At 45.7% G+C, this 24,786-nt stretch overlaps 1 protein-coding gene across 2 annotated transcripts; it reads right to left on the reverse strand.

The window, feature by feature from the left end:
* Window positions 1–6,190: 6,190 nt before the first annotated feature.
* Window positions 6,191–18,375, reverse strand: ciartb (circadian associated repressor of transcription b). Of its 2 annotated transcripts, none has more exons than XM_079743147.1 (6): window positions 18,241–18,375; window positions 10,783–11,144; window positions 10,134–10,209; window positions 9,193–9,271; window positions 7,906–8,032; window positions 6,191–7,051 (listed from the first exon to the last, which is right to left on the reverse strand). In XM_079743147.1, exons 2-6 carry the CDS (start codon window positions 11,101–11,103, stop codon window positions 6,569–6,571), a joined length of 1,086 nt encoding a protein of 361 aa, XP_079599273.1. In that variant the 5' UTR covers window positions 11,104–11,144; window positions 18,241–18,375; the 3' UTR covers window positions 6,191–6,568. The 2 variants fall into 2 exon arrangements, with proteins under 2 accessions (XP_079599273.1, XP_079599272.1); XM_079743146.1 differs by lacking the exon at window positions 18,241–18,375 and adding an exon at window positions 13,118–13,236.
* Window positions 18,376–24,786: the final 6,411 nt, after the last annotated feature.

The following is a 24,786-nucleotide window of genomic DNA, read 5'->3' on the forward strand; positions in this document are numbered from 1 at the left end:
ATTAATCAAATAAATAATACTGAAATGGATACTTTTTGGTTGAACACATTTGAACGAAATATTTACGATCCCCGAATGTTGACCTGAAGTTGGCGCCACTGATTGGAAGACTGTCGGAATGGCAGTAGGCCTAATAAAAGCTAACGTGTACCGTGTGGACTGAGTCTATAGCCCAGTTGCACTAATCTGCTAAGGCATTGATAATAGAAGCTTACCTTGTCGTTGCTTGCCTGGACAGGGATCTTGCTCACAATGTTTCTAAAAGAAGGTGACTCCACTGTTGAAAGTGGCAGCATATCTTCGACAACATACTCTGCCACGAGTCTCCTCACTTCTCGAGGTTCAAGCATCGCAGAATGGGAGAATGTTAGTTTTTGCTGTTTAGCAGTTTTTTCTCCACTCTCATCCTCCGTTTCCTTTCTTTTTTTGGTTACTAGCTTGATGTTGGCGTGGCACCGCGCTAGATGTTTCGTTAGATTACTTGTGCTATTTCGTGAGGTCGAGAGATCTTTTGGTTTCACACACAAAGTGCACTTAACTATAAGGTTCTTCATATCCTTGTCTCTGACGAATTGAAAATAATGAGCGTATGCCCATCTTGCAAATGTAGAGTCCGACTCTGCTGCTGCTGCTGTCATCTTCTCCTCTAGCAGTAAGACGAAGTAAACATTTGCGCGGGTATTTTCTCCTCTGAGAATCTCGCGGCGAATTTGTATAAAAACAACACACCAGTTAATTTCGGGTTTAAAATGCATTGTAACGCGCGTTACTGAGATTTGTACCGAGTAAAGTATTACTATATTTTTTTTGTAATGCCTTACATTACCGCGTTACAGCAAAAAGTAATACATTACAGTAATCACATTACTTTTGTAACGCGTTACTCCCAACACTGGACATTTCTATTGTGAGCGAAGCGCACAATCCGTGCGCTTCGCTCACTGGTGAACCTGTACGTGGTTCACCAGTACATTTAACACAGAACATTGTACACCCAGGTTTTATTATTTTTCATACAGTATTCAAGGCCTTATCAGGAATGATCCACTCACAATTTCCAGGCATATTGAGCTCCAACGTGTGCAGAACTATTCTAAATCAAAATGGAACCAAATGCACTTTGAACAGCGATCTCCTGCCTCAGAGTGTTCAGGATAACCTATTTGATATTGTATAATAAATACCGCCAGACCGGGGAGCAGATATTGAATGCGCCATATTACCCTGGAACTTTTTCAGAAAACGTACAAATCTACTGGAATCGCCTCATACCGATGATGAATGGTCTTGGCCTAGTCTTCCATGAAAGCTCCAGCTCTGAACACATATATCTCAACACATCTTCCAGAAGGGAAATTGTCTGTATTTTGTATGGAAGCACAGTTCTTTGGTAACATGGAGGCTTATCTACTGCTCTGAAGAGTTCACCTGCTGTGAACGGGGATGATTTCAGAACATGACTTGCCAGGTAATTGGACAGCGGCTATTTTTGGTTCCCCAGGATCGTCAATTACACCATCACACCCCCTTCTGACTAATGAGGGTAATATCTCTCTGTATGATGGGGAATATATGAATAAACGGTTGAATTCTCAACCACATAATAAGCAGATCTTTGTGGGAGCAAAAAGGAAACCAAGAGCCTTATTGTCTAGATGATAGGAAACTGATCCTCCTAAAACCATTCAGCTATATTGTCCCTTCTGCCACCACCCTTTTTATCTATATTTCTTTCTATTTATCTATCTTCAGATCCAAAACTTTGCTTTGTCAGCAATAATACAGTTGTTTTATTACTTAGCTTGTTAACCCAATAATATCCTTAAAAATAACTGCCATGTCTGCAGAAAATAAGAAAGCAGTTTAAAAATATCGCAAGGGAACCTTTCAGTTATTCAGACATCTCTCCCCTCTCTCTCTCTCTCTCTCTCTCAATGCCAGCCTGTTTCTTATTCAGCCCTTGTCACTTCAGGCTCAGCTGGGGATCAAATCAAGGACAATTTCCAGTGAAAGTGGAGTTAGAGAGAATGAGGCTCTATTTGTTATTCCTGCGTCCTCCCTTTCACCGTAGATGTGGTACCCCCCCTCTCCCTCCTCTATACAATCACCACCGTCATTGTTTTGACTGCTACCAACTCCCACTCTTGGTCTTCCAGGAGTGATTCATCTTCGTATTCTTCTCCACATAAAGAGCCCAGACATCGGGCCTTTGTGAGAGGCATAAGCTCCAATGAACAACCATTAACCTTCTCAAATGGAAATGGAACAGGCCTTTTCGGCCCCACTTGGTCCTGAGGCCTTTTTCTGCTCTACCTGTTGTCTGAGATAGGAGTTCAACTCTCTTATCTTAAGGGGAAGATATTTTTCATTTCCCAATGTAGTTGACGTTCCAATAAAGAAAGGGGAAAATGTGCATGCATGAATTTGTGCACATTGTGTCTGCTCCTACACCTGCACTTTAATTTAACATTATTATGTATTTGACAATAATAATACCATCTGCAATTCACAGATGGTAATCAGGTGTGCTTTCATTGCATGATAAGAGCCATAATCTTCCATGTGGTAATGCTTTATAGTTGGATGTGTCTTGAAGGACAACGGCTTTGCAGTAGAATGGACCATCTTTTTTGTTACAGGGTCTGAAGAACACCATACGAATTGGGTTACATAAAAAATCTTTTAAATAAGTGCTTCATCGCCTGCGTTCACATCCCACTGGCCAGTTCTGTTCTACAAAAGGCCAGATACAATTCGATGCAGGCCCACAGAGCTTTCATCAGACCTCCACGGCTAAGTGCAGTTAGCAGCTGGGAGTGGCAGGACATTTCCCCACAGGAAATGGATTGTTGTGAAAGGAGGCAGGTCATTGTAATGTAATGCCATGGCTGAAAGACTATTCCTCTGTTCTGGAAAGTGGACGGCATAAATATGACTGAGGTGTTGGGGCAATTCTGAAGCAATAGTGATGAAACATAATTTGAATCTTCTGTGGTATCGTTGTTTCGGGCTAGGCATGACTCAGTGTTAAATGTTCAACACGTGATTGATTCAGAGAAATAAAATAAATGAGCTGGCAGTCTGGAGGTGGTTCATGAAGCATCTCTGAAAAGGTTAGAATTCAGTTTATATTTGAATTGGGCGGAATGGTAAATAAGCCACGCCTACAGGTTCTTATTTACCCAGGTAAATCTTCAGTCGCCCTTGGCCTGGGCGAAATGGCAAAGAGGCCATGTTTGTAAGGTCTGACTTATCTCAAACCCATAAGACTGTATATGGTGCAGTGTTGCCCACTCTGTGTATAGGAGAAGAAGCTATTAAGAACTGGTGTTAGCCCTACATATATGTGGTCCAATCGTACTGATGTAAGCTTGAATAATATGTGGTCTAAATAAAGCATTGAAGAAATGTACTTACTTCAATAGTCAACTCATTAAAGTGTAAATTAAGTCCCAAACTGCAGCCTAACAAAAAAAAAACTGTAGCCCACGTGGGCTACGGCCAATACACCCAATACGGATTATTTCTGAAAGTTATAAGATAATATGATTTCACCTAAAACAAACTCTCTAAGAAACATTTACTCTCACAGATTGATACAATTAATGGGTGAAATTGATTATTATTGTTTTCTAATTACTTAATCATTTTGTGTATCCCGGGTAGGAGCGTGGTCACCTATAGATGGCAGTATTCTCTTTTGAATCAGTGCTGTATGCTTGATAGTTGCCAGATTTAAATTTATTTGCATGTCATACTTCTAACATCAATGTATCAGTCATATCTAGGGTCATAGACACGTGGCACTTTCTAGACTAGAATCTCCTGTATGCCTCAAACTTGGCTCTGTAATAACCAGAAAGTGCATCCATGCACTTTCATGCAAACTCCATGGAGAATCAGTCAGGTACATAAGTAGGCATGGAGACCGAAATCCACCATGCATGCACTACTAGAGAAACATGTAACGGATGTGCCATTGAAGAGTGGTTTTCTCTTCTAAAGCCGGCCATGTGATCATGGACGATGGAGTAGTAACCTTTAAGTGATCTGCTGTTGAGAGCCACTGTTGCGAGCCACTGTGGAGCGGTCCTCTTTCTGGGGTTAACAGAGGAGCTGTTAGATCTCGTACAAGAGATGTACAAGATGCCTTCTGTGAAGGTTTTAGTTTTCAAATCCGCTGACAGATATATTTGCATGCATTACTTACAATGCTAATAAAGATGTGGCATTATGTTCAGTTGAACAAAGTGAATCAGCAGGTGAACAACGCCCTGTGTTTGAACGGATGTGTGGTCATTCAGTTTGTGTGCCAAAGTTATTGCAAAAACAGACAGAAAACCGTAAGTAATTTTGCACCAAACAAATATAACCACATTTATTTCGAAAGTATAAAATATCACACGATCAAGGCCACTTTTCAGGGTAAATCAACCATCTTTTAGAAACATTTATACAGAGAAAAAGCTTGTCACTCTGTGCTGGTCTAACACACACTATCCAGTTCTGTGGCTATGAAATGAGCATCCATCTTCCCCACATGTAGTGGTTGGCAAGGCTTGAATAATTTAAATGAGATTGGAAATGGCAGGAGTTAAAGACATCCATCAAGAGAATCCGGTGTTTTGAATGTTGTTTTCGTCATTTTGTTATTTTCTGTTTCCATGTTAAACCAGCTTGCAGGCACAGCTCGACTTTACAGGCACGTTTTACCTTCTACTGGGGAGAGAGAGAGAGAGAGAGAGAGAGAGAGAGAGAGAGAGACAGAGAGAGAGAGAGAGAGAGAGAGAGAGAGAACTATAGTTCACATTCTTAACAATGGCACCAGTGAGGTCAAACGAGTATCCCCACGGAGAGAGCGAGAGAAGAGAGAGAGAGCATCTGCCGTTGGAACGAGCTGAAGAAACGCGCCATCTAGACCTCACCCCCTCAACGGCCTGGATGGTCACTGCAGATCTAGCAAGGGGGCGGTGCGTGGGGGGGTCTGGTCCAGTAGAATGTAGTGTTTACAGTCCTACCCACCAACATAGATTTGGTTCCCCGTTGAGGTAGAACAGTTGTACAAGAACAACTTTGATTCTAAGTATACAAATGTCACATGTCAACAGTCACATAAAGAAAAAAAAAAAACAGGAGTGGAGACATGAGAGTGAGATAGTGAGAGTGATAGAGAGAGTGATAGAGAGAGAGGGAGAGAGAGTGATAGAGAGAGGGGAGAGAGAGACTTGAATTGAGAACAGTTACGTTTCTATAGAACTTAAAGGTTCCCTCTCGTTACTTTTTAATAGGGCCCGACCGATATTGATTTTTGAGTGCCGATGCCGATTATTTTCAGAGAAAAATTACGATAACGATTTAATCGGCCGATTATAAAAAAAAATTTAAAAAAGCATTACAAACTGCTTCACCAGTAGGCCCCTTGGTGAAGTAGTCCCAAACCTTGCTATGAGTCTTATCTGACATCTGTACCTCCCAATGTGCTGCGCTCGTGAGCAGTGACTAACACGTGCGCACTGAGCAGTATGGTCTGGCACAACATGCTCAAACAACGCGTCTTGTGTACATTGGTGAGGTGAGCGCGCAGCTGCCTGAGCGAGCGTGTTTTCATGTTGTACGGTAAAATTCAATCTCCTCTTTTTTACTCCGGCTAAAGTTGCTAGTTAGCAAGGCTAGGTTAGCTTTACTGTATTTGAAGGGTAGTGGGGGGTTAGGTGTACTTTTCCTTTTTTTAAGCATGACCTACACGTTTAAAAGGACCAATTGTTCATTACACAAACTAGTTATAAACTTACCGTGGGGGGAAACTCTGCTTGGTTTATCCAATGAGCTCAGCACATTCAAGCTACATGCGCTCGGGTGTTGTGTCCAAAAATAAGTGCGTGGGTGAGACTGAGAGCCTTTCTTAAGTAGAATGGAGTAGGAGCGCACGCTGCTGGATACTAAGCGCAATAACATTTCAAAAAAAAAAAAAAAATCGGTTGTAATCGGCGTCTTTTGGCAGATGTTGATTATTTTCAAAAAGGCTATAATCGGCCGATTAAATCGGCAGGCCGATGAATCGGTCGGGCCCTACTTTTTAACCAGATTCCCTTTTTACGAGCATGGTGGCAGACATTTTGAAGGGATATTATTGCATCTACGAGCTCGGAAATACAACAATTCTACAATTGCTGACAAAGCAAAGCTGTGGATCTCAGTCATTACATTTTCATCCTCCTCCCTCTCACACACACACACACACACACACACACACACACACACACACACACACACACACACACACACACACACACACACACACACACACAGTTCTTACAGTGCAAACAAAATAAAAAAAGAGTTCACCCAACGGATCTAAACTGAAGCGGCGTCGGTTGAGGGAGGGCGCGTTCCCGTGTAGAGGACACAGTTCACTCAACACGCTGCTCATGCTCTTCAAACACGGTCCACGGTGTGCTCTGTGAACCCTCTCTCTTCCCTTGAAGGCTGGAATGGACTAAGTGAGCTGTCCGGCTCCCAGTAGGGCATGCAAGGCTAGGCTAGGCGTACCCACCTTCCTGGGGTAGGACTAACTGTCGCCCACGACGCGCCCCGACGCCTTGTGGCTGATGATGCTCTCAGTGGACTTGAGGAGCCTCTCCAGACAGGGCGCGTTGATCTTTTTGCCCAGCGGGGGCGGTTTCAGGGGAGCGGCAGCGTCTGTTTTCGCGTAGCGGTCCGTGCTGGAGGACACAGCGCTGTCCTGCGTTAGCGCTTGGTCTCTGGGGGCCGGAGGCTGGGGCCCGGGGCCGTCCAGGGCCTGGGGCGGCGGCGCTTGCTGAGGAGGGGTCGGGGGCAGCGCCGGCGGAGGCGGTGGGGGTTGTCCCGTGCTGGGCGAGCAGACGGGGGAGGCGTCGAGCCACGTCGGTCTGCTGCCGGCCGACTTGGCCCCGGGCGGTCTGTGGTCCGGGACTTGCAGGGCCGTGGGGCTGTGTGCCGCGGGAACGCCGGGAGCGCCGGCACTGGCTAGGGACGGGGCGCTGGTCAGGTCCGTGCTCACAGGGGAGGAGAGCTACAGGGAGAACAGAAACGTGTGTTTAACGCCCGACACCAAAACAACAACATGGTTTGTTTACTGACGGTTCGGTTGACTCAGGACAGAAGGCTACTAGGGGTGGTGACAACACATGGATTACAGAGGGGAGGGAATCCTTACTGACTTAAGGCAGAGGAATCAAATGCTCAACAGATCACCTCTTAAGATGACCTTTTCTCTGCTGTTTTTGTTCTCAGTGAACATGAATACTGTAATCCTATGAGATTTCTATATATAAGTCTGTATTGAATATTGTCCCTAACTGTTAAATTCAATTGAATTGGGTGTGGTTATCCCACAGATCAGACCGAAGCAACAGCACCAGAACAGTACTGAATAACTGGATATACAGCAGAGTTTTCCCGGCAAGGTGCGTACTACTCATACCAGTATGAGTAGTGCATGAGTAGTATACAATGTCTAGCCTACTGTCCATCTGTGAGGTCTGTGATGTATATTTGTATAAAAGCTTCCAGATCTATTGACAGCTCTCTAATGAATGGTGCAGTCATTTTTCACTGAAAAGTTTAAAGCACTGTTCCCAAAATGTTGACTATATTTATGAAATTAATTGCCCAATTATTTATTTCAGCATTTAATTCATAGCAATAATTCATTCAATACATAGCCAGGTTTATTTATTTAATATTGAGTTAAATGTATAGTATTACGTTGTAGTCCTCCCCAGTCCTTCCCCAGTCTCGTTCCTCCTCGTTATGTGATTAAAGCACAAGATTGATTTTGATTGATTTTAGTTTATTTAAGAACAATACAGATCCTGTAATCCTTTACCTGCTTACTCACATAACTGTACATGTTGAATATGTTACCTTGAGTTTCTTAGGGGTAGCTTCATGCTCCGTCTGAGCGCCTGTTGGTTGGTCTTGGGGCTTTACATTGGGAAACCAACTCTTTAGCATGTCCTCCATTTTAAGAATGATGTTGACGTACTTCTCACTGAAAAACACACAAAAAAAGGGTTCAACAGTTAGCATGTGTGTATATACACACACATACAAATGTGCACATGTATACATACTGGGCCTCGACAACCCTCCCTACCTCTAAACATAATAATAAAGCGACAGAAGACACAAACGACCCCGCATCCTTAAGAGGTGGGCAGACCAGCACCCCCCCTCCTTCCAAACCAGATGGCTGATGGGGATTATGCACGTCATGTGATCAGGACCTCCCTCTGCCTTTTCTTTCAATGTAAAAAGGTGCCATAGAGGGCATTTCAGTGCCGAATGCTCTGCATTTTAACGATGACTATAAAAACCTTAAATTGAATTGGGTAATTGAACATGGCCGGGACCAGGCTGAGTCTCTGAAGGGGTAAGCTCATTACCCGGACTGGCCAAAAGACAGCTAATTAATCAAGTACAAGTGAGCTGCTGCAAGTGTTAAGGTTGATGGTATTATCTTTAACAAGCATAGAGTGAGTAAGTGGACTGGGCAGTACGTAGGGTAAGGGGGGGCGGTGGCCTGGCCCTCCGCACCACGCTTTGAGCCATGTGTCTTGGATAAACTTCCAACCCATTTAGACCCTGCACACTGCACCATGTATAGCAGCTGTAACAGAGCATGAAGACTGCACACTGCACCATGTATATCAGCTGTAACAGAGCATGAAGACTGCACACTGCACCATGTCTAGCAGCTGTAACAGAGCATGTAGACTGCACACTGTCAAGCAGCTGTTACATAGCATTTAGACCCTGCACACTACACCATGTATAGCAGCTGTAACAGAGCATGTAGACTGCACACTGCACCATGTCTAGCAGCTGTAACAGAGCATGTAGACTGCACACTGCACCATATATAGCAGCTGTAACAGAGCATGAAGACTGCACACTGTCTAGCAGTTATAACAGAGCTTTGACCTGAACATTACCCTGGGCCACGCTAAGGGATGACTTTGAAGAATACAGTTTTGCAACTATAAATTCAATCTGCATTTTTTAGGGTTAGGGTTAGTAAATACACCAATAAAATGTGTATCTACCTCAGACCATATTATAGTATTTAATAGTATATAAATACAGTGAACTTTAACAAACAAATTCCCTAATGAAGGTGGAGGGGCGATAAAGAGCGATTAAGAGACATACCCCATGCAGGGATTCTGCAACACCCCCATGATCCTCTGGATCCTGTCAATGGCGACGCTCTCCTGGAAACTGCTGAGTCCTGTAAACAGAGGAAGCGGGGAGGTCCGTCGTGAGTCACATTGTCTCTGCAGAGGGGCTGAGGCTGCGCAGCAGATGGGCTGTTTGGTGAATGTGCATGCAGTGAGGGAGGAGATGGTCTGTCTCTATGGGCAGGAAGTGTGGGGGTCATTCAAGGCCTTTGGTTTGACGGGTTTCCCAACCCCAGTACTTACAGGGCCTAGCATGAATGCAGCGTGGCTAGCCCTAACCAGCCATGTGAATCGCTGTACACTGTGGTCTGGCTGCAGCGTCCCGGCTCAGATAAAATTAGAGCTTCATAAATGATTGATGTTAGGATTAATGTGATATGGGTTCCTCTGCCAATTTGTGTGAAATAACTGAATAATTAAAAAAGGTGCTGAATTTAATTTGGAAACGTTGTGACCTGTTGTGAAATATAAAAACACCCATACCGCCAGAAATGGTCTCCTTTATAAAACAAACCAAGAGTTCACACAAGGCAAATAGTTGTGGTTACGTGATATTCTTTGTGCAAACAATAGAGTACATGTTTTTAGACATCACTCTCTCAAATTCTCAAGCTATTCCTCCAAGAATTGTGCACCACATACCAGTCTTTTGTTTTCGTTTTGGAGAGAGAAGGAGAAAGAGGAAGAGAGGGGGATAGTAAGAAAGAGAGAGAGTAAGAACGAGAGACCGAAAGAAAGACAGTAAGAAAGACAGAGCTAGAGTGAGAGGAAAACGAGAGAGAAGGAGAGTAGAAAGCTGCTTGGGAGATCTGGTTTCAATCCAAAAATGGCGGCATCTCAATCCTACACCAGACCCGATGTGAAAGGGCATATGAGGAGAACAGGAAGAAAAAAATGCAACCGCCGACTTACGTTCTCTGTATCTCCCCGAGCGAAGGCCATTCAGGATGGACGATAACGGATGAATGTAGCACTGTAATGCCATACACTGCGAAAAAAAAGGAAGAATTTATTGTAACAGAGCACATATGCAGTAAAAACCTGTTCCTTCTTTGTAGTTAATGTTCTGTTTCTGTTTCTCTTTCCCAATCAGGCAGCTTGCATAACACGCTTCAGGTCACCCATAAAGTCACGTGGGAGGGCTGTGTTCTTTCCTGGAATATCCCTACATGTGCAACAGCTAGAAGCAGGGAGAGGGTGGGGTGCTTAGGTGGTCCTACCACAGCTGTTCCCAGCGCTGTTGTGGAGCTTGCATTTACATTTACATTTAGGGGATTTTGCTGACGCTTTTCCAAAGCCACTTACAACAATTCATTCACACATTCACACACCGACAGCGGAGTCTACCCCTCAGGGCTACAGCCAGTTCGTCGGGAGCAGTTAGGGTGAGGCGTCTTGCTCAGGGACACCTCGACAATAGGAGGAGCCTGGGATCGAACCGGCAACCTTCCGGTCACCAGTCAACTCGCTCTACCTCCTGAACTGCTGCCGCCCTGGAGCTCCAGTGGAAAACAAAACGAGCGCTCAGGCGTACTCAGAGCCAGCGCTGCCTGGTGCTCACCTTCCTGGTGAAGACCTGCTCCCGGCCCTCCTGGATGGAGAGGGCCTGCGGCGGCGGGCCCTCCACTAGGCCGTGGGGCCTCTTCAGCGGGTTCCTGGCAATCCTCGCCTCTCCCCCCGCTGTTGTCTGACCCGGTCTCCTGGCGTCGCCGCCACCGTCGCCGGCCGCGCTCCAGACCCTCTTCACCGCGTCGCCCCGCCTGCCCTGGTGGAGGGCCTCCACCAGGGGCCTCCGCGCCGCGCCGTCCGGCTCATTGTCCTCGTCCTCCTCGTTGTCAGTGGCCAGCCAGTCGATGGAGCTCTCCGAATCGGTAGCAGACATCCTCGGGAGGGAGGTGCTAAGCAGCACTGACCATCACTGACCTGCTGGGCAGGACAGCAGGCCGTTAGCACCACACTGACATCCCATAAACACTCCACACACCCGCAGTAGCAGCTCTGTGCTGTGTCTACGAGGCACCGGGTCTGCTGGCAGAGAGCTAACCCCGTCCGGGAAACAGTTGGGTTGTGAAAAGCAGTCTTTACTGCGTGACCCTGCTCTTATAGAGCACTGAGCACCATCTGGACAGCGTGCTGCGGGACCAGGTGGTGCCAGAGAAACCCAATTGTTGGGATAACCAATGACCTGCAGGCCTCCCAACCACAACAGAGGAGGGCCGGGGAGCCGGTGAACACACACTGTGGGCCCGTCGTCGAAAGCAAACACTCAGGACGCCCCTCCACACACGACAACAGCAGTCCTCTGGGGTTGCCCCTGGTAACATGCTCCACAATACAATCTCAAGAATTCTGCTGTGCTACCTGAGTGAGGAACGCTGAACTGTCCTAATGTATCGTCTGCAGACGAAATGCTACAGCGATGAGGGGAAAGGGCGTGTTTAGGTCTGCCTGCCATTTAGAACGTAATGGACTGTCCGACATTACGGCGTGCATGTGTGTGCTGAGTTAGCTGCCTCCTTGTCCCGCCTTGTTTTAAATATGCCAGGTAGTTGTACCGTCATCTCCACTGACCTGTCACCCCATGCTAAGGACACGATTCAAGGAATCATTCAGAGGATTTTTTTCCTACAATGGATCCCTTGAATTGTTCTAAAATTCAATTAAGATAATGATTAATCATTAGCTCCAGATTGAATAGCCCTTGATTATGAAATCACACATTAGTTTAGGAAATTATTAGTAGCCCTACCAATTTCTTGGGTACACGTGTTTGCAGTGCAAAGAAGGAGTCTGTTTATAGTAGTAATAGAAGACGATGGAACCACTCGCTGTTCTTTGTCTAAGAAATGCCGGCGTGGCTTGACATCACACAGGGAAGGGCATTGGATCGCAAGTTTTAACCCTAAAAACAACAACATTATATATGGCCTGGTGTGTGTCCCTGTTGTGTTTGTGGATTATAACAGAGACATGCATTTAATAGGCTATTGAATGTGTTTCAACTTAGCCTTCCAAAGGTAGGTCTAAATCTTTTTTTTACATTTTGTGAATAATTTCACCTTTTAAAGATGCACACAAACCTTAATTCCGAGTGTTTAAAGGGAATTGTAAGTATATAAAGAAGAGGAAACGACACACACACAAGCACACTACTAATATGATTTCAATATCGAATATAGTATAATTTAGAAGGTTAAACGCCTTGTATATTCTGATGTGATGAAGTGATATCAGAGGAAATTTCAGATTCCGATCACACCTCTGCTTTACAAATGAAAGTGTAGCCTGTGCGTTCCCTAATTCTAGGAACGTGGTCTTCCCCTCAGAGATGAAGTAACGTCTCTGCTAGTCTTCTGGATCATAGTATTTATCGTTACGTTATCCAGCATAACGTCAGTGAACGGGGCCAACTATCCCATATCCCAGAAGCAGTTTCTAGTCCAAATGAAGATGATAAATTGAAATACATCAACTTATTCGTTTTAGTATCATCAACACGTTGATTTTTTTAGATTATTTTTACCAAAGGTTAGAGTAGCATACAATGAAACATCACTCCATTACAATGTCCATATTCAGAAGTTGTGCTGGTTATCCACACAATCCAACCCCATCTCTACAACTCAAAAGTCAACATAAAGGTGACATCCTCAACATATAAAACAGACAGTGTGGACATCCTGTACTGTCTAATAAACGGATGTACAGTTTGATGGCATGCCATCACAATCCACACCATCAAATCCGGCTTCCTGCTTCTAAACCGCACCTTACATCAAATCAATACAAATGGATTTCTTCAGAACACTAGTATTCATTCACAAAAAAACTGTTGCGACCTGCGCTTAAGACAAACGCCACGCGCCAGATATGTAACATTAGGTCCAGGTACACACCTTAGCAGGATGGAGCAGAGAGCAGCCTCTTTGTTCAGCGCTGTATCCAGGGCGCCTGCACGGGGAGCAGCTGATGTGCGCTACGTGCGCGAGAGAAGCAGCACTGCGATTGAGGCGGCGCGTGTTGCTTCTCCCAGAGCAACGTGTCTGGGGGGTGGGCGGGCGCAGAGGCGACGGCGCTTCTCATTGGCTTTCCGGGCCGAGGTCCGACCAATAGAGCATGCGTTTCGAACCCGCGTCGGCCGATAGGAGAGATATTCTTACGTATTTAAATGGGATGGAAATGGCACAAACACGTGGACACGCGGATCGGTTTCTTTCCGACGGATGGATTTAGGACAGTTTTCGGTCAGTGTGAAGGCATTTTCTTTGTTCAGTCATCCGGATGATGGCGTGTGGTCTGCGTAATTCCAAAATCAGTCTTTTTTGTAAAGACGCAGTTATGGGTGATAGTGAGCCCATTAAAACAGTAAAACACAGTTTGTCTTTATAAAATGTACATGTCCTAAATGTCATGTTTCATGTTTTACGTTATAAATGGTGTACACACACACACACACACACACACACACACACACACACGCGCACGCACACAATTCATTCAATATAAAGAAGGATCACAAATATACGTTGCTTTTTAGAAATGTTTTAAGGCAAAGTTCCGTTAAGCAACGCCTAATACCACAGGGTGGATCAAATTATAGCATCACCAAACAGAAACACGCCATTACTCTCGGTCGGTTTAAGTCTGTATTGTAAAGGTATGACGCATGGGTCCGCAGCGCCTGGCAGCACGAGAGGTCGTGAGGCGCGAGGGGTCTGGTGTACACGCGCGAGACCCAGACGATACCTAGAGCCAGCAGTGAGTCACGAACCCTGTTCGCTGTGAACGGGATCACGTGCGTTTAGGAGACACCCACTCAAAAAACGTCAGCCTCTCCTCCGCTCCTCTCCGTCCCTCCCGCCCTCCCTCCGTTGACAATTAAAATGAGCCAAGTCAAACAGAATTAAAAACATGGCTCCGCTGCTGCTCAGGTCGACAACATAACCTTTTATCCCCGCCTCCATCAGGTCTACTCTTATTGGATTTGTCTAATAAAACGGGGTTTGACACGTACAGGGCTGACGAGCAGTTTAACAACGGGGTGCAATGCAAATATTTCTGGCTCTAAAGTTTAAACTCAGAGAGGCTTCTTTTGAAGCGTCCTAAATTGCAGCCATAACGACCACTTGTCAGTCATTCAACATATTGATGACGTAATGGTATGGTCGTTCAATCGAGAGAGACAATCGCGCCACCCCGAAACAAACTTGTTGAGCCTCTTCCATGAAGTCAACTGAGGTAAGACGCAAACAACACCCCCCCTCCCAGAGCCACATCCTATGTGAGTCCAGCTGACGACTCTCTGCACATCCTACTACAGCCTGGACTTCCTCATTCCCCTGTCTTTTGTACCACAGCAGTAACCGTCACCATGGATGAGTAAATCACATCAAGGCCTGAGAAGGTTTCATTACGTTTTGTTCTATCAATGACATTCTTGCATAACACCAACGATATTAGACAAAGCGCTTCATTATTTAACCGGGAAATAATTATAATTTGTTTAACTTCCTAAAAGATATCAATAAAATATAGGCTATAATACGTTCTGGTTTAATGCTGGGCTCATGCTGAGGAGGAATGCTGTGGTTTCTGTTCTGTACATCTTATGTGATTAACCCAGTTAAGATTTACCCTCCATTCCGCTCAACTGTTTTTTTATTAAAGCGTTTGAGTTGTCCTGACGGGACCGAGAGATACTATCTTCTTCACCCTACACATATGCCACATGTCGAGTTCATTGAATTAATGCATTGTGAAATCTGGGCCGACAGCAGAGTCATGAGCACCAAACTGATCTACAGTCAGACGGGCCGACTGACTCAGAGCAGCCATCGCAGGAATCCAACTCATTCCTTTGTGATCTGTAGAAAGACCTTGTAAGAGATCAACAAATGGCCATTTGAGCATTGGATGGGCTGAATCCACTGTTTGTATTCACTCCATTAGGAGAGATGAGCTCGTGTTGATGTGGGAGGAGATCATATAAACACAGCAACCTTAAATGACCCACTGGCTCCCAGCCTGCACAAGGTTACACTCAGACATAGATACCATGCCCTCCAAGAGCAGGTGTGCTACAATGCACTTCTCTATGAGCATGAAATTAGTGTCTTTTTGTATGGTTGTATGTGTGTGTGTGTGTGTGTTAGAGAGAGAGAGAGAGAGAGAGAAAGAGAGAGAGAGAGAGGGAGAGAGAGAGAGAGTTTGTGTGTGTGTGTGTGTGTGTGTGTGTATTTTTGTATTGGTTGTTTATTACAGTATTGATTTGCACTTTTGAGTCAACTTAGTTTTCAACAGTCTTCTCTGGGCCCCAGGATAATGAGGAGAATGTGTGTGTGTGTGTGTGTGTGTGTGTGTGTGTTTGTGTGTGTGTGTGTGTGTGTGCCTGTGATTCTGTCGAGTTTGTACTAGATTTGCAACGTCAATTTAAATCATTTATGGAAGGTACTGGAAGGCACGTAAGAACAGCCAGTGTCTGTCACTCCGGAGAATGTAAACATACGGGGATAACAAGAGTGAGTCAGGGCAGCACTGCTCTACACTGACGTCCGGTGGAATGTTGTTGTTGTTTTCCCGTCCAGCTTTGAGGACATATCATTTAAAACCATGCAGAGCTCTTTCCCCCTCTAAAGTGACTTCCTGGGGTTGGAGTGAATGAGAGTTCTCCCCAGCCACAGATCCTTATTGGTCATCTCGTTACGTTGGACATGTGAGCCACAACGTGAAGTCCCAGCCCGCGCACGTGTCTCACATGTACAGTTCTCCTCTCGTCCTCTTTTTATATAATATCCAAAGTGCCCTTTAATCTCTTCTAACTGCCCCAGCCAATTCTTACATAAGAGGACAAGACTTCAGCAAGTTTGAACAGGGTCAATATCTTTCACCTCCTTTTACTCTGAGCGTCATCGCCTTCCCAGACCTCCAAATATGGCATCATCCTGTTACTGTAAATGCCGCTTCATTTGAGCTAAGCCCTGCCCCCGCACACTGTGAAAAAAAAAGTGACTGCATTAAGATTTGGCACACACACACACACACACACACACACACACACACACACACACTAAAGGAGGGAAGAAAAAGTGCCTGTTGTGTGTGGCAAAGTTGAACCAATGGCAAGCAGGAGTTGCCGTGATGATGCAGAGGGGAAGTGGTGTGCAGGCCTGATTCCTAGAAGCATGTGCTGTGACTTTAAGGGGGCGGGTGCTTTAGCACGTTCTAGGAAGACACGCCCTCTCTCTCTCCAGAGCTCCTTCCTACTCCTGACTCCGCTCGCTCACATGCTGCCCACTCAGAGCTGAGCACCCAGCCCTGTTCCACAGACAGGTCACATGCACCCGGTCCAGTTCCACAGACAGGTCACATGCACCCGGTCCTGCTCCACAGACAGGCCACATGCCCCCGGGCCTGTTCCACAGACAGGTCACATGCACCCGGTCCTGTTCCACAGACAGGTCACATGCACGCGTTCCTGTTCTACAGACAGGTCACATGCACCCGTTCCTGTTCCACAGACAGGTCACATGCACTGGGCTGTGTTCCATGGAAAGGTCACATGCACTGGGCTGTGTTCCACAGACAGGTCACATGCACTGGGCTGTGTTCCACAGACAGGTCACATGCACTGGGGAACGTGTCTGTCTGGGAGGCCCTGCAGTGCACCCAGACGCAAGCGCCCGAGGGTGTGAGTGTGTGTGTGTGGGCGTGTGTGCACATCTGTGTGTGTGTGCATGTGTGTGCGCATGTTTGTGCATAAGTGTGTGTAAGTGTGAGTGTGTCTGTGTGTGTGCATCTATGTGTGGGCATGTGTGTATGTGTGTGTACACACACACACATCCATGCACACACACGTGAGCATACGTATGCTCATGTGTGTGTGTGTGCACATGTGTATGTGTGTGCACATGTGTGTGCCAAATGTGTGCATGCATGTGTGTGTGTGTATGAACGTGTGTTCAGGTATGTGGGCACGTTGCATTTGCATATGCCCGGGCTGTGCATGTGTATGGATTTGTCTGAGACATGTTCTTAGCATGTCCATGTGTGTTTGTAGGGCAGCCCCCCGGCGCTGGTGGGATGCCTCCACACATCCGCGGGGCAGAGCCATGTGACCAGTACATTAGCTGGCTTATGTAAGCGCTCCAGCAGCAGGCTTCACGCACAGAGTGGAAGGGCTGCATGATGCACCGGATCGGGAGCCCAGCAACACAAGCAGGGCCTCCACACCAGATCTCTGGATCGGTCCTCTGCTGGAAGGACACCTTCACTGAGTTGGACACTTTTTGGATGTCACCGGGGAACGTTGTAACAGAGAGAACAAAACTGGATCAGAATATCCACGCCCGGAACAAGAATAAATCATGTAACTCACAAACAGACAAATTAACTAAATAAATAGATCAAAGAGATAAATGAATTCATGAATAAATCCATATATTTGTTCTTGAGAGACGGGATCCTTTTTTTTATGTATTCCGTTTGCAACACATTCATTAAGATAGTCACTACCCTCTGGGTATCACGAACTGGCCTGTGGGACTGTACCCAGTCCCTTACCAACTTCATTTCGAATAAATCAAATTGAATAAAAAACCAAGTTGTCAACAAGCCATCCGCCAAATCAATGTCCAACAGGGTCCGCGCCGCCCACGCTCCCTCTGCCACGGCTGTTATGGAAGGATCATGTGGGAGTTTTCAGTGCCAGCTCCTCTGTGGAAGTGATGTAACACGGCCAGATCACTCTCTTTCCGTCGGGTCGGAGCAACACTTGGCGACTCGCGGCCGGCTGGAATGCCGCAAGAATGCGTTCCAATGTCACCCGGTGATTTATAACACTAATCAAGACCGGGAGCAGCCGTGGCAGCTCGGTGGATCATAGTTGTGGGGCTCCACCAAAAAGATGATTATCGGATGTGAAGAACAAAGTTTTCCTCGTGTTTATATATATGTTTTGTAATAAAGCATGTTGCAAATCAGTACTGTTGCATCGAATATATACGAATTGATTCAATCTTACCGCTCGTTGTCTCATCATCCGCAAGATATAGGCCTATGTAGGGCCTAGAAGATATACTTGGCTGAGAAGAAATACAAGCAGCATGACCTGATTAAGTCATGCTAATTATTGTACATCTAAATACACAATATGCTGTAGTTGGCTACCAAGAGAACCAAGAGATCATTGTGATGGCTATACTTCCGTGTGTGTGTGTGTGTGTGTGTGTGTGTGTGTGTGTGTGTTTGTGCGTGTGTGTGTGTGTGTGTGTGTTTGTGCGTGTGTGTGTGTGTATGTGGGCGCGCGTGCACAACCTAACTCATGTCTGGAGACGCTGGCACCCTGCCATCATCTCCTCTGGGTTCTGAAACGAAGGCGAGGGCGGAGAAAGAGAGGCGGGAGGGGGGCGGGGTGGTCTGGCTGATGATGTCTGCTCCACTCTGAAAGTGAGAGAGAAAAGTTGTCACTGCTGTGTGTGATGAACTGTCTCGGGTTATATATCGCGTAAGTGGACCTAGCGTGCGCCAGTAGAGGGGTTCACTGCTAACACATGCGCGCCCCCTCGGAAACGTGTGCATGTGCACACTGACACTTGGCAGCACATACTCCGGTACGGAGAGAACGGGCTCGTGCGCGCGGAGAGCTCTCTCACAATGTCACGTTTCGCTACTGTGCTCGACTAGGTGCAAGACACCTGTTAGGGAGACGTCCTTGATATCTTTAGAAGCAGTTTATTCTCCACTGAAGGGATCATAGAGAAAGAAAAGCAGCGAAGCAGAGAAAGGGCGAGAGAGTAAAAGCGAGAGAAGGTGCACATGATATTCTAGCGTTATACCGTTTGTCATTAATTACTTCTAGCACGGTTACATTTTTCTCATAAATAAGCCTAGCATATAGATGATATAGAATGTGATTTGAATTACCACGCATAGCATGCATATCTATATAAGCATTCTGTAAGATCCTCACAGCATGTGTGCTGCTAGACTCTCAGCAGGGTGCTAAACAACAGGTGAAGCAAGGTTATGTACAATGAAGGGGGCGGGTCCAAGTGTGTGTGTGTGTGTGTGTGTGTGTGTGTGTGTGTGTGTGTGTGTGTGTGTGTGATAGTGTGTGTGTGTGTGGTGTGTTTGTGTGTGTGTGTGATAGTTTGTGTGTCTGTATGTATGTGTGTGTGCGTGTGTGTGTGTATCTATCTGTGTATATCTGTGTGTGTGTTTGTGTGTGTCTGTGTGAGTGTGTGTGTGTGTGTGTGTGTGTGTGCTGGAGGGGTCCATGTGAGGGGAACGTGAGGGGCCTCAGGGACAGGAGGGTGTGTGCTGCCTGGTGACTGTCCGCACACCCCCCTGGTGGAGCGAGCGCCACCTATTCTAGGATACACGTGACCCTTTTTTTCTACTCTACCACCCCCAACACATTCTCTCTCTCCCTCTCTCTCTCTCTTCCTCTCTCTCTCCCTCTCTCTCTCTCTCTCTCTCCCTCTCTCTCCCTCCCCTCGCCCCTCTCTGTCTCCCTCTCTATATCAGCCATCTCTCTCTCTCTCGCAGCTCTCTCTCAGATCTCTCACTCTCTTTCTCTGCCCCAATGTCACATACTCCGAGCTAACCCCCCCATGTAAAACATATTTTGTCACTTCCCACTTCTGTCCAACTCTTGCTCTGATTTCTCTCTCTCTCTCTCTCTCTCTCTCTCTCTCTCTCTCTCTCTCTCGCTCTCTCTCTCTCTTACTCTCTCTCTCTCCTCTCTCTTCTCTCTCTCTCTCTCTCTCTCTCTCTCTCTCTCTCTCTCTCTCTCTCTCTCTCTCTCTATCGCTCTCTTCCTCCCAGGATAATGTATTCATTGATCCTAACAGCATCAACACTTCACCATTCACTTCAGCAGTGGGCCTGTACCAAGGTACCTGATAAGTTATAACACGTATAACGTCTGTATCTTAGAACACCTATCATGTCTGCAGCCCAGAACACCTATCATGTCTATCATGCACTTACAAAGGGAGATAATGACAATTCAAACCCTGTTGGCACATTGACAGGAACATCTTTTAGGAACATTTCAAGTGAAACAGAGGTGAAGCTCTCTCTCTCTCTCTCTCTCTCTCTCTCTCTCTCTCTCTCTCTCTCTCTCTCTCTCTCTCTCTCTCTCTCTCTCTCTCTCCATCTCTCTCTCTCACTACATCTATCTCTCTCCACTGAGACTAAGTAGGTCAGATGCCGGAATCACATAAGAAGTTGTAGACAGTCTTAAAGATAAGTGAGAATTATCTGGAGGTGTGCGTGTGTGTGTGTGTGTGTGTGTGTGGGGGGGGGGGGGGGGGGGGGGGGGCACATAAACTTAAGTTAGGTTTAAACTAGGTTGGAAATCTAATTAAAAATGTTGTAACTCTGGCCTCCCACATGGGCCATTAAGAAAATTCACTAAACTGTTAGAATTTCCGACAGCAATATCCTGGTTCAACAGTTTAATGATCTATTTGAGCAGCCACAACAGCTTGGGTTGGCTTGGGCAACCTAAAGACACTAAACATTACAGATAATATCTGGCTGGAAATAGTCCTTTTCTTGAGAGCATTGTAAGCTTTTTAATTGTATATTTCCTACTTGAGAAACTCTAGCTCTGCCACTTTAAGTTTAAGTTCGTAAAACAAACTTCTCGCTATATTAACCATTATTGGTTATTTTTCGTCTGTCATCATCTCCATTCCTATAAAGCAATGGACAGAGCTGTTCAAAAGAATAATACTTGAAAGTATTGACATTCTTCAAAAGCACCAGGTAAATAGCATAGTTGAACGTGCTTAAATATATTTAAATATATATTTAATCTGACAATATTTATTTATATTTAAATAAATATATTAAATATATTTTACCTGACTAAACCATGGAATCGCATATCAAACCCCGCGTTTATAAATTATGTTGAAAGCTAGCTTGTCTTAGAGGGAGAGGGGTAATGTGGTGAAACCAAAGTTTAAAACCAATCCACTGGTGGTTCGCTGGGACCGTTACATTGACACTTGGTGACACCTGACCTGAACACTTGTGGAAGACTTTTCTAGAGGGATTATGAATACATGAATAAATGAATACAAGCCATAATAATTTCCTGTTTGATGTGGCACTGTCTGCATAAAACACCTCTATGGATTTCCTTTCTGAATAAATTGCCTTTTGCAAATATATTTCTTTGCCTTTGCTCTTTTTTCCGATGACTTTGACACAGGAGGGGAGAGAGGTGATAGAATGGGGCAGAAATAGGTCACCGTTCGTTCTTTTGACAACAGCAGTGTCAAAAGCAAAGAACAGAATGACTCATCGCTATTCTAACACCTGCTCTGACCTTTGACACTGCCTCTGCTGATCGTAACAAGAGACGGTTAAGTGTGAGGTCTTCAGGGTGCTGGGGAATGTATTTTCTGAAACAAAACTAAACAGGAGTTCAGCTAAAATATTGCAGCTGCACCAAATATCATAGATGAACTGAACAGCATCAGTTAAGAACCTCTCTTGTGTGGGGGGTTCAATTGGACCACAGTGACCTCAAAATGTGATAGGGAACTGAATGAGAGGGTTAAATTAGGTCAAAAATGGAAACTTTTCATGAGGGAGTGGTATCCTTCAGATGAAAGAAACCTGTATGATCTAACATCCAGTATATGCATTTAGAATGCGATCCAAGTGGTAAATATGTCTTTGCAAAATTAAAATACATTTAAAATAATCGAAATGGCAGTGCCCATAGTTAAAAACATGTATAGATGTCATCCACACTCCTCATTTATCTGCATTATTTAATAATGTGCATCTCTGTGTTGATAAACATCCAACAGTGAAACCATTGTAGATTTCTGTCGATATATTACAGTTGCAAATTAGACTGTTGAAGATGGAATTTGACGTGGCCAGTTCTTCAACAGTTCTTTAGATTTAGCATGATTTTCCGACTGAATGAAAGTCCTTGTTTGGGCAGAATACATACGTCAGAAGTGGTGGTCCATGCTCCTCTAAGCTTATTCTCTGCCTACACAAAATTGTACTCACTGACCCATGCCACCAGCCAGACAAAACACAGCTGTTGAAATGGCGTCCTATTATTACACCAAGTAACACTTCCATGGTTTCAGCACCGTTCCTCTTTATTTGAACAAATGTTCTTCAACTGAGAATATGTTCCTCATCAGGCTAATACTTGGAACGCTTTTTGATACCTAATCATTCACATTGTGTCCCAACTCCATTCAAAACCAGGGGTCTAAAGCTACGTCAGAGCTCCACTATGTCTTTACAAAGGCAATTATTCCCAATCCTTTTCAGAGGGTATATAATGTATTTGAACCATTAAGCCATCGTCGTCAATGCAGTAAATTCAGCATGAACCCCAGAAGAAAGCCTGTCAATTATAGCCCCTGCTGCCTTGTGCCCATGCTGTCACTAACTTTGCGTTTCCCGCAAAACTCCTACGCCTTCCTGGCACATGGCGTCTGCTCCTTCGTGCTTTAAGCGTGCTAACGTCAGGAGGGGAGGCCATCTCTCTGCAACGCACCCGCAGAACCCCTACACTTGGATGTGTGAGCAGTGATTGTAAGTAGAGCACACTCTATCTTTCTCCCTCTCTCTTTCTCTCCCTTCCTCCCTACAGGAGCTCTGACACGCAGCACCCAGCGGGCAGCTTGCTACGCCATTCTTAGCTAGCTAGCTATTCACCAACATGAAGAGCAGGGCTGTGTCTGAAACTGAGGCAAATCTGGTTCTCTACATAATGCACAACTTAGTGCCCGTAGTGTACAACAGACTTCAGCCCTTTTCTCAATCGCAGACTTTATAAAACGGGGGCTCCGCTCATTTCATCAAGGATGTGTCGGAAGGTGACTTGTGTGGACTTGGGACGGTCAAGTCTCCCAGAATGCATTACGCAACAACCTGCGTCCTCCCGTCCTTAGGAGTTTGTTCTCCAAAGTCGAACATGCTATGTCCGAACCTCGGAGAGGCGTTCTTGGTTTTGAGAAAGGCCTGTACACTTATTTGCCCACTGTATCCCATGATGCATAGCGGTTTTAATTTTAATCAGATTCATCTGGTGACATGTAACACACCCGTTGTCAACAACACATTTCACGCCTTCTATCCTTCTGGAGCATAATCGCAGTGCCCGATGAACCCCTATTCCATTTCTCACTTGTTCCCTCTACAGTGTTCACTCTAGAGGGCTCAGGGAGTGAGTGAAGGAGTGAAAGAGTGAGCGGTTTCAGGGGCTGAGCGCGTGCGCATCACGCTGACTCTGCGTTGCTGCGTCGGCCCGTCCCATCGCCCCTCCACAGCGCAGCCGTCTCCTCCCCGTGTCTCTGCTCCAGTTCTCTCCCTGCTCCGGCTGGGGCGGCGCCCGTAGATGTGGTGGTAGACGGAGGCAGAGAGAGCACCACAAATAGATCCCAGCAGCGCGCCCAGGGGAGCCGGGGCCCCACTTCTCCGCGCTCTTGCCTCCTATTTTGCGTGCGCCTCGGGCCAAAACAAGTCTGCCAGGAACCATAGGGAAATTAAGTGTGGAGTTATTAGATCCAGCAGAGAGCAGCCAAGGAGAAACAGAAACGCTTGCATACATGTATGTATTTCACCAAACAGAAAACCGGGTGCAGGGTTTGTGGTCAACTGAAATGCCAAAATGGCGCTGCCAAATAACAGCTATTTGTCCGATCAAAGTTCTTGAATAAGTCCTCATAAAACATGTGACTGTTCTATAATAAAGTATATGGAAGATATTATTACGGCTACCATAAAGGTTAAGAAATCATTCGTCCTGACATCTCGTCTTTAGCTGTGAAAATGTGCTTGGTGCTATATGACTTCTGAGATTCAGAGTGGATACTGTTAATAATACAATATCTAAAATAAATTCAAATGAATGCAATTCTCCTATGGGATGAAGTGTATATATATACTGTATATACTGTGTGTATATATATATATATTGAAGAACGAACGGTAGTTAAAGGGCTCATGTCATGCCACCAGGTGTGGGTGGTACAAGCCTCATGGCACAGGGAAGGAAGGATTTTCATAGTGACATCACAAGAGGGCGTGTCCACCCAGATATATGAAGGATAGATGAGCAACTCACACCCACACCTGATGGCATGACATGAGCCCTTTAAAAACAGAAGAGATATCAGTGATTATGATGAACCCGTCACCTGTCAAAAGGCTGTGTTCACATAGAGGGCGACATACCCAACACCCTTCCATGGAGTGGGAACGTGGGAGGTGAGAGACTGTCAGTAAGTCAAGAACCCCTCTTCCTGCCCCCCCCCCCCCCTCTTCTGCCTTATTGGGGCGACATCTTGCATTGTCACGTCTTCCATAAGACAAGAGTGGCCATGGCTGCAGTGTCCTTGAGGGCTATGTGCACACCCACTCACACACAAACACACACACACACGCAAACGCACACGCATACATACATACCCACACTAACACACACGCAAACACACACACGCACCCACATATACACACACACACACGCACACATACACACACGCACACATATCCACACACACGCACACACACACAC

This window comes from Pollachius pollachius (assembly GCF_949987615.1).
Source record: "Pollachius pollachius genome assembly, chromosome: 9".
In the NCBI taxonomy this organism is placed as follows: Eukaryota; Metazoa; Chordata; class Actinopteri; order Gadiformes; family Gadidae; genus Pollachius; species Pollachius pollachius.

What these genes read in the sequence shown, in the direction of transcription:
- ciartb (XM_079743147.1), bottom strand. Translation starts at nt 11,103, where the DNA reads ATGTCTGCTACCGATTCGGAGAGCTCCATCGACTGGCTGGCCACTGAC. An exon ending in CTCGGGGAGATACAGAGAAC is followed by an intron (nt 9,272 to 10,133) that starts GTAAGTCGGCGG and finishes CTCTGTTTACAG; the next exon opens with GACTCAGCAGTTTCCAGGAG. An exon ending in TTGCAGAATCCCTGCATGGG is followed by an intron (nt 8,033 to 9,192) that starts GTATGTCTCTTA and finishes TGTGTTTTTCAG; the next exon opens with TGAGAAGTACGTCAACATCA.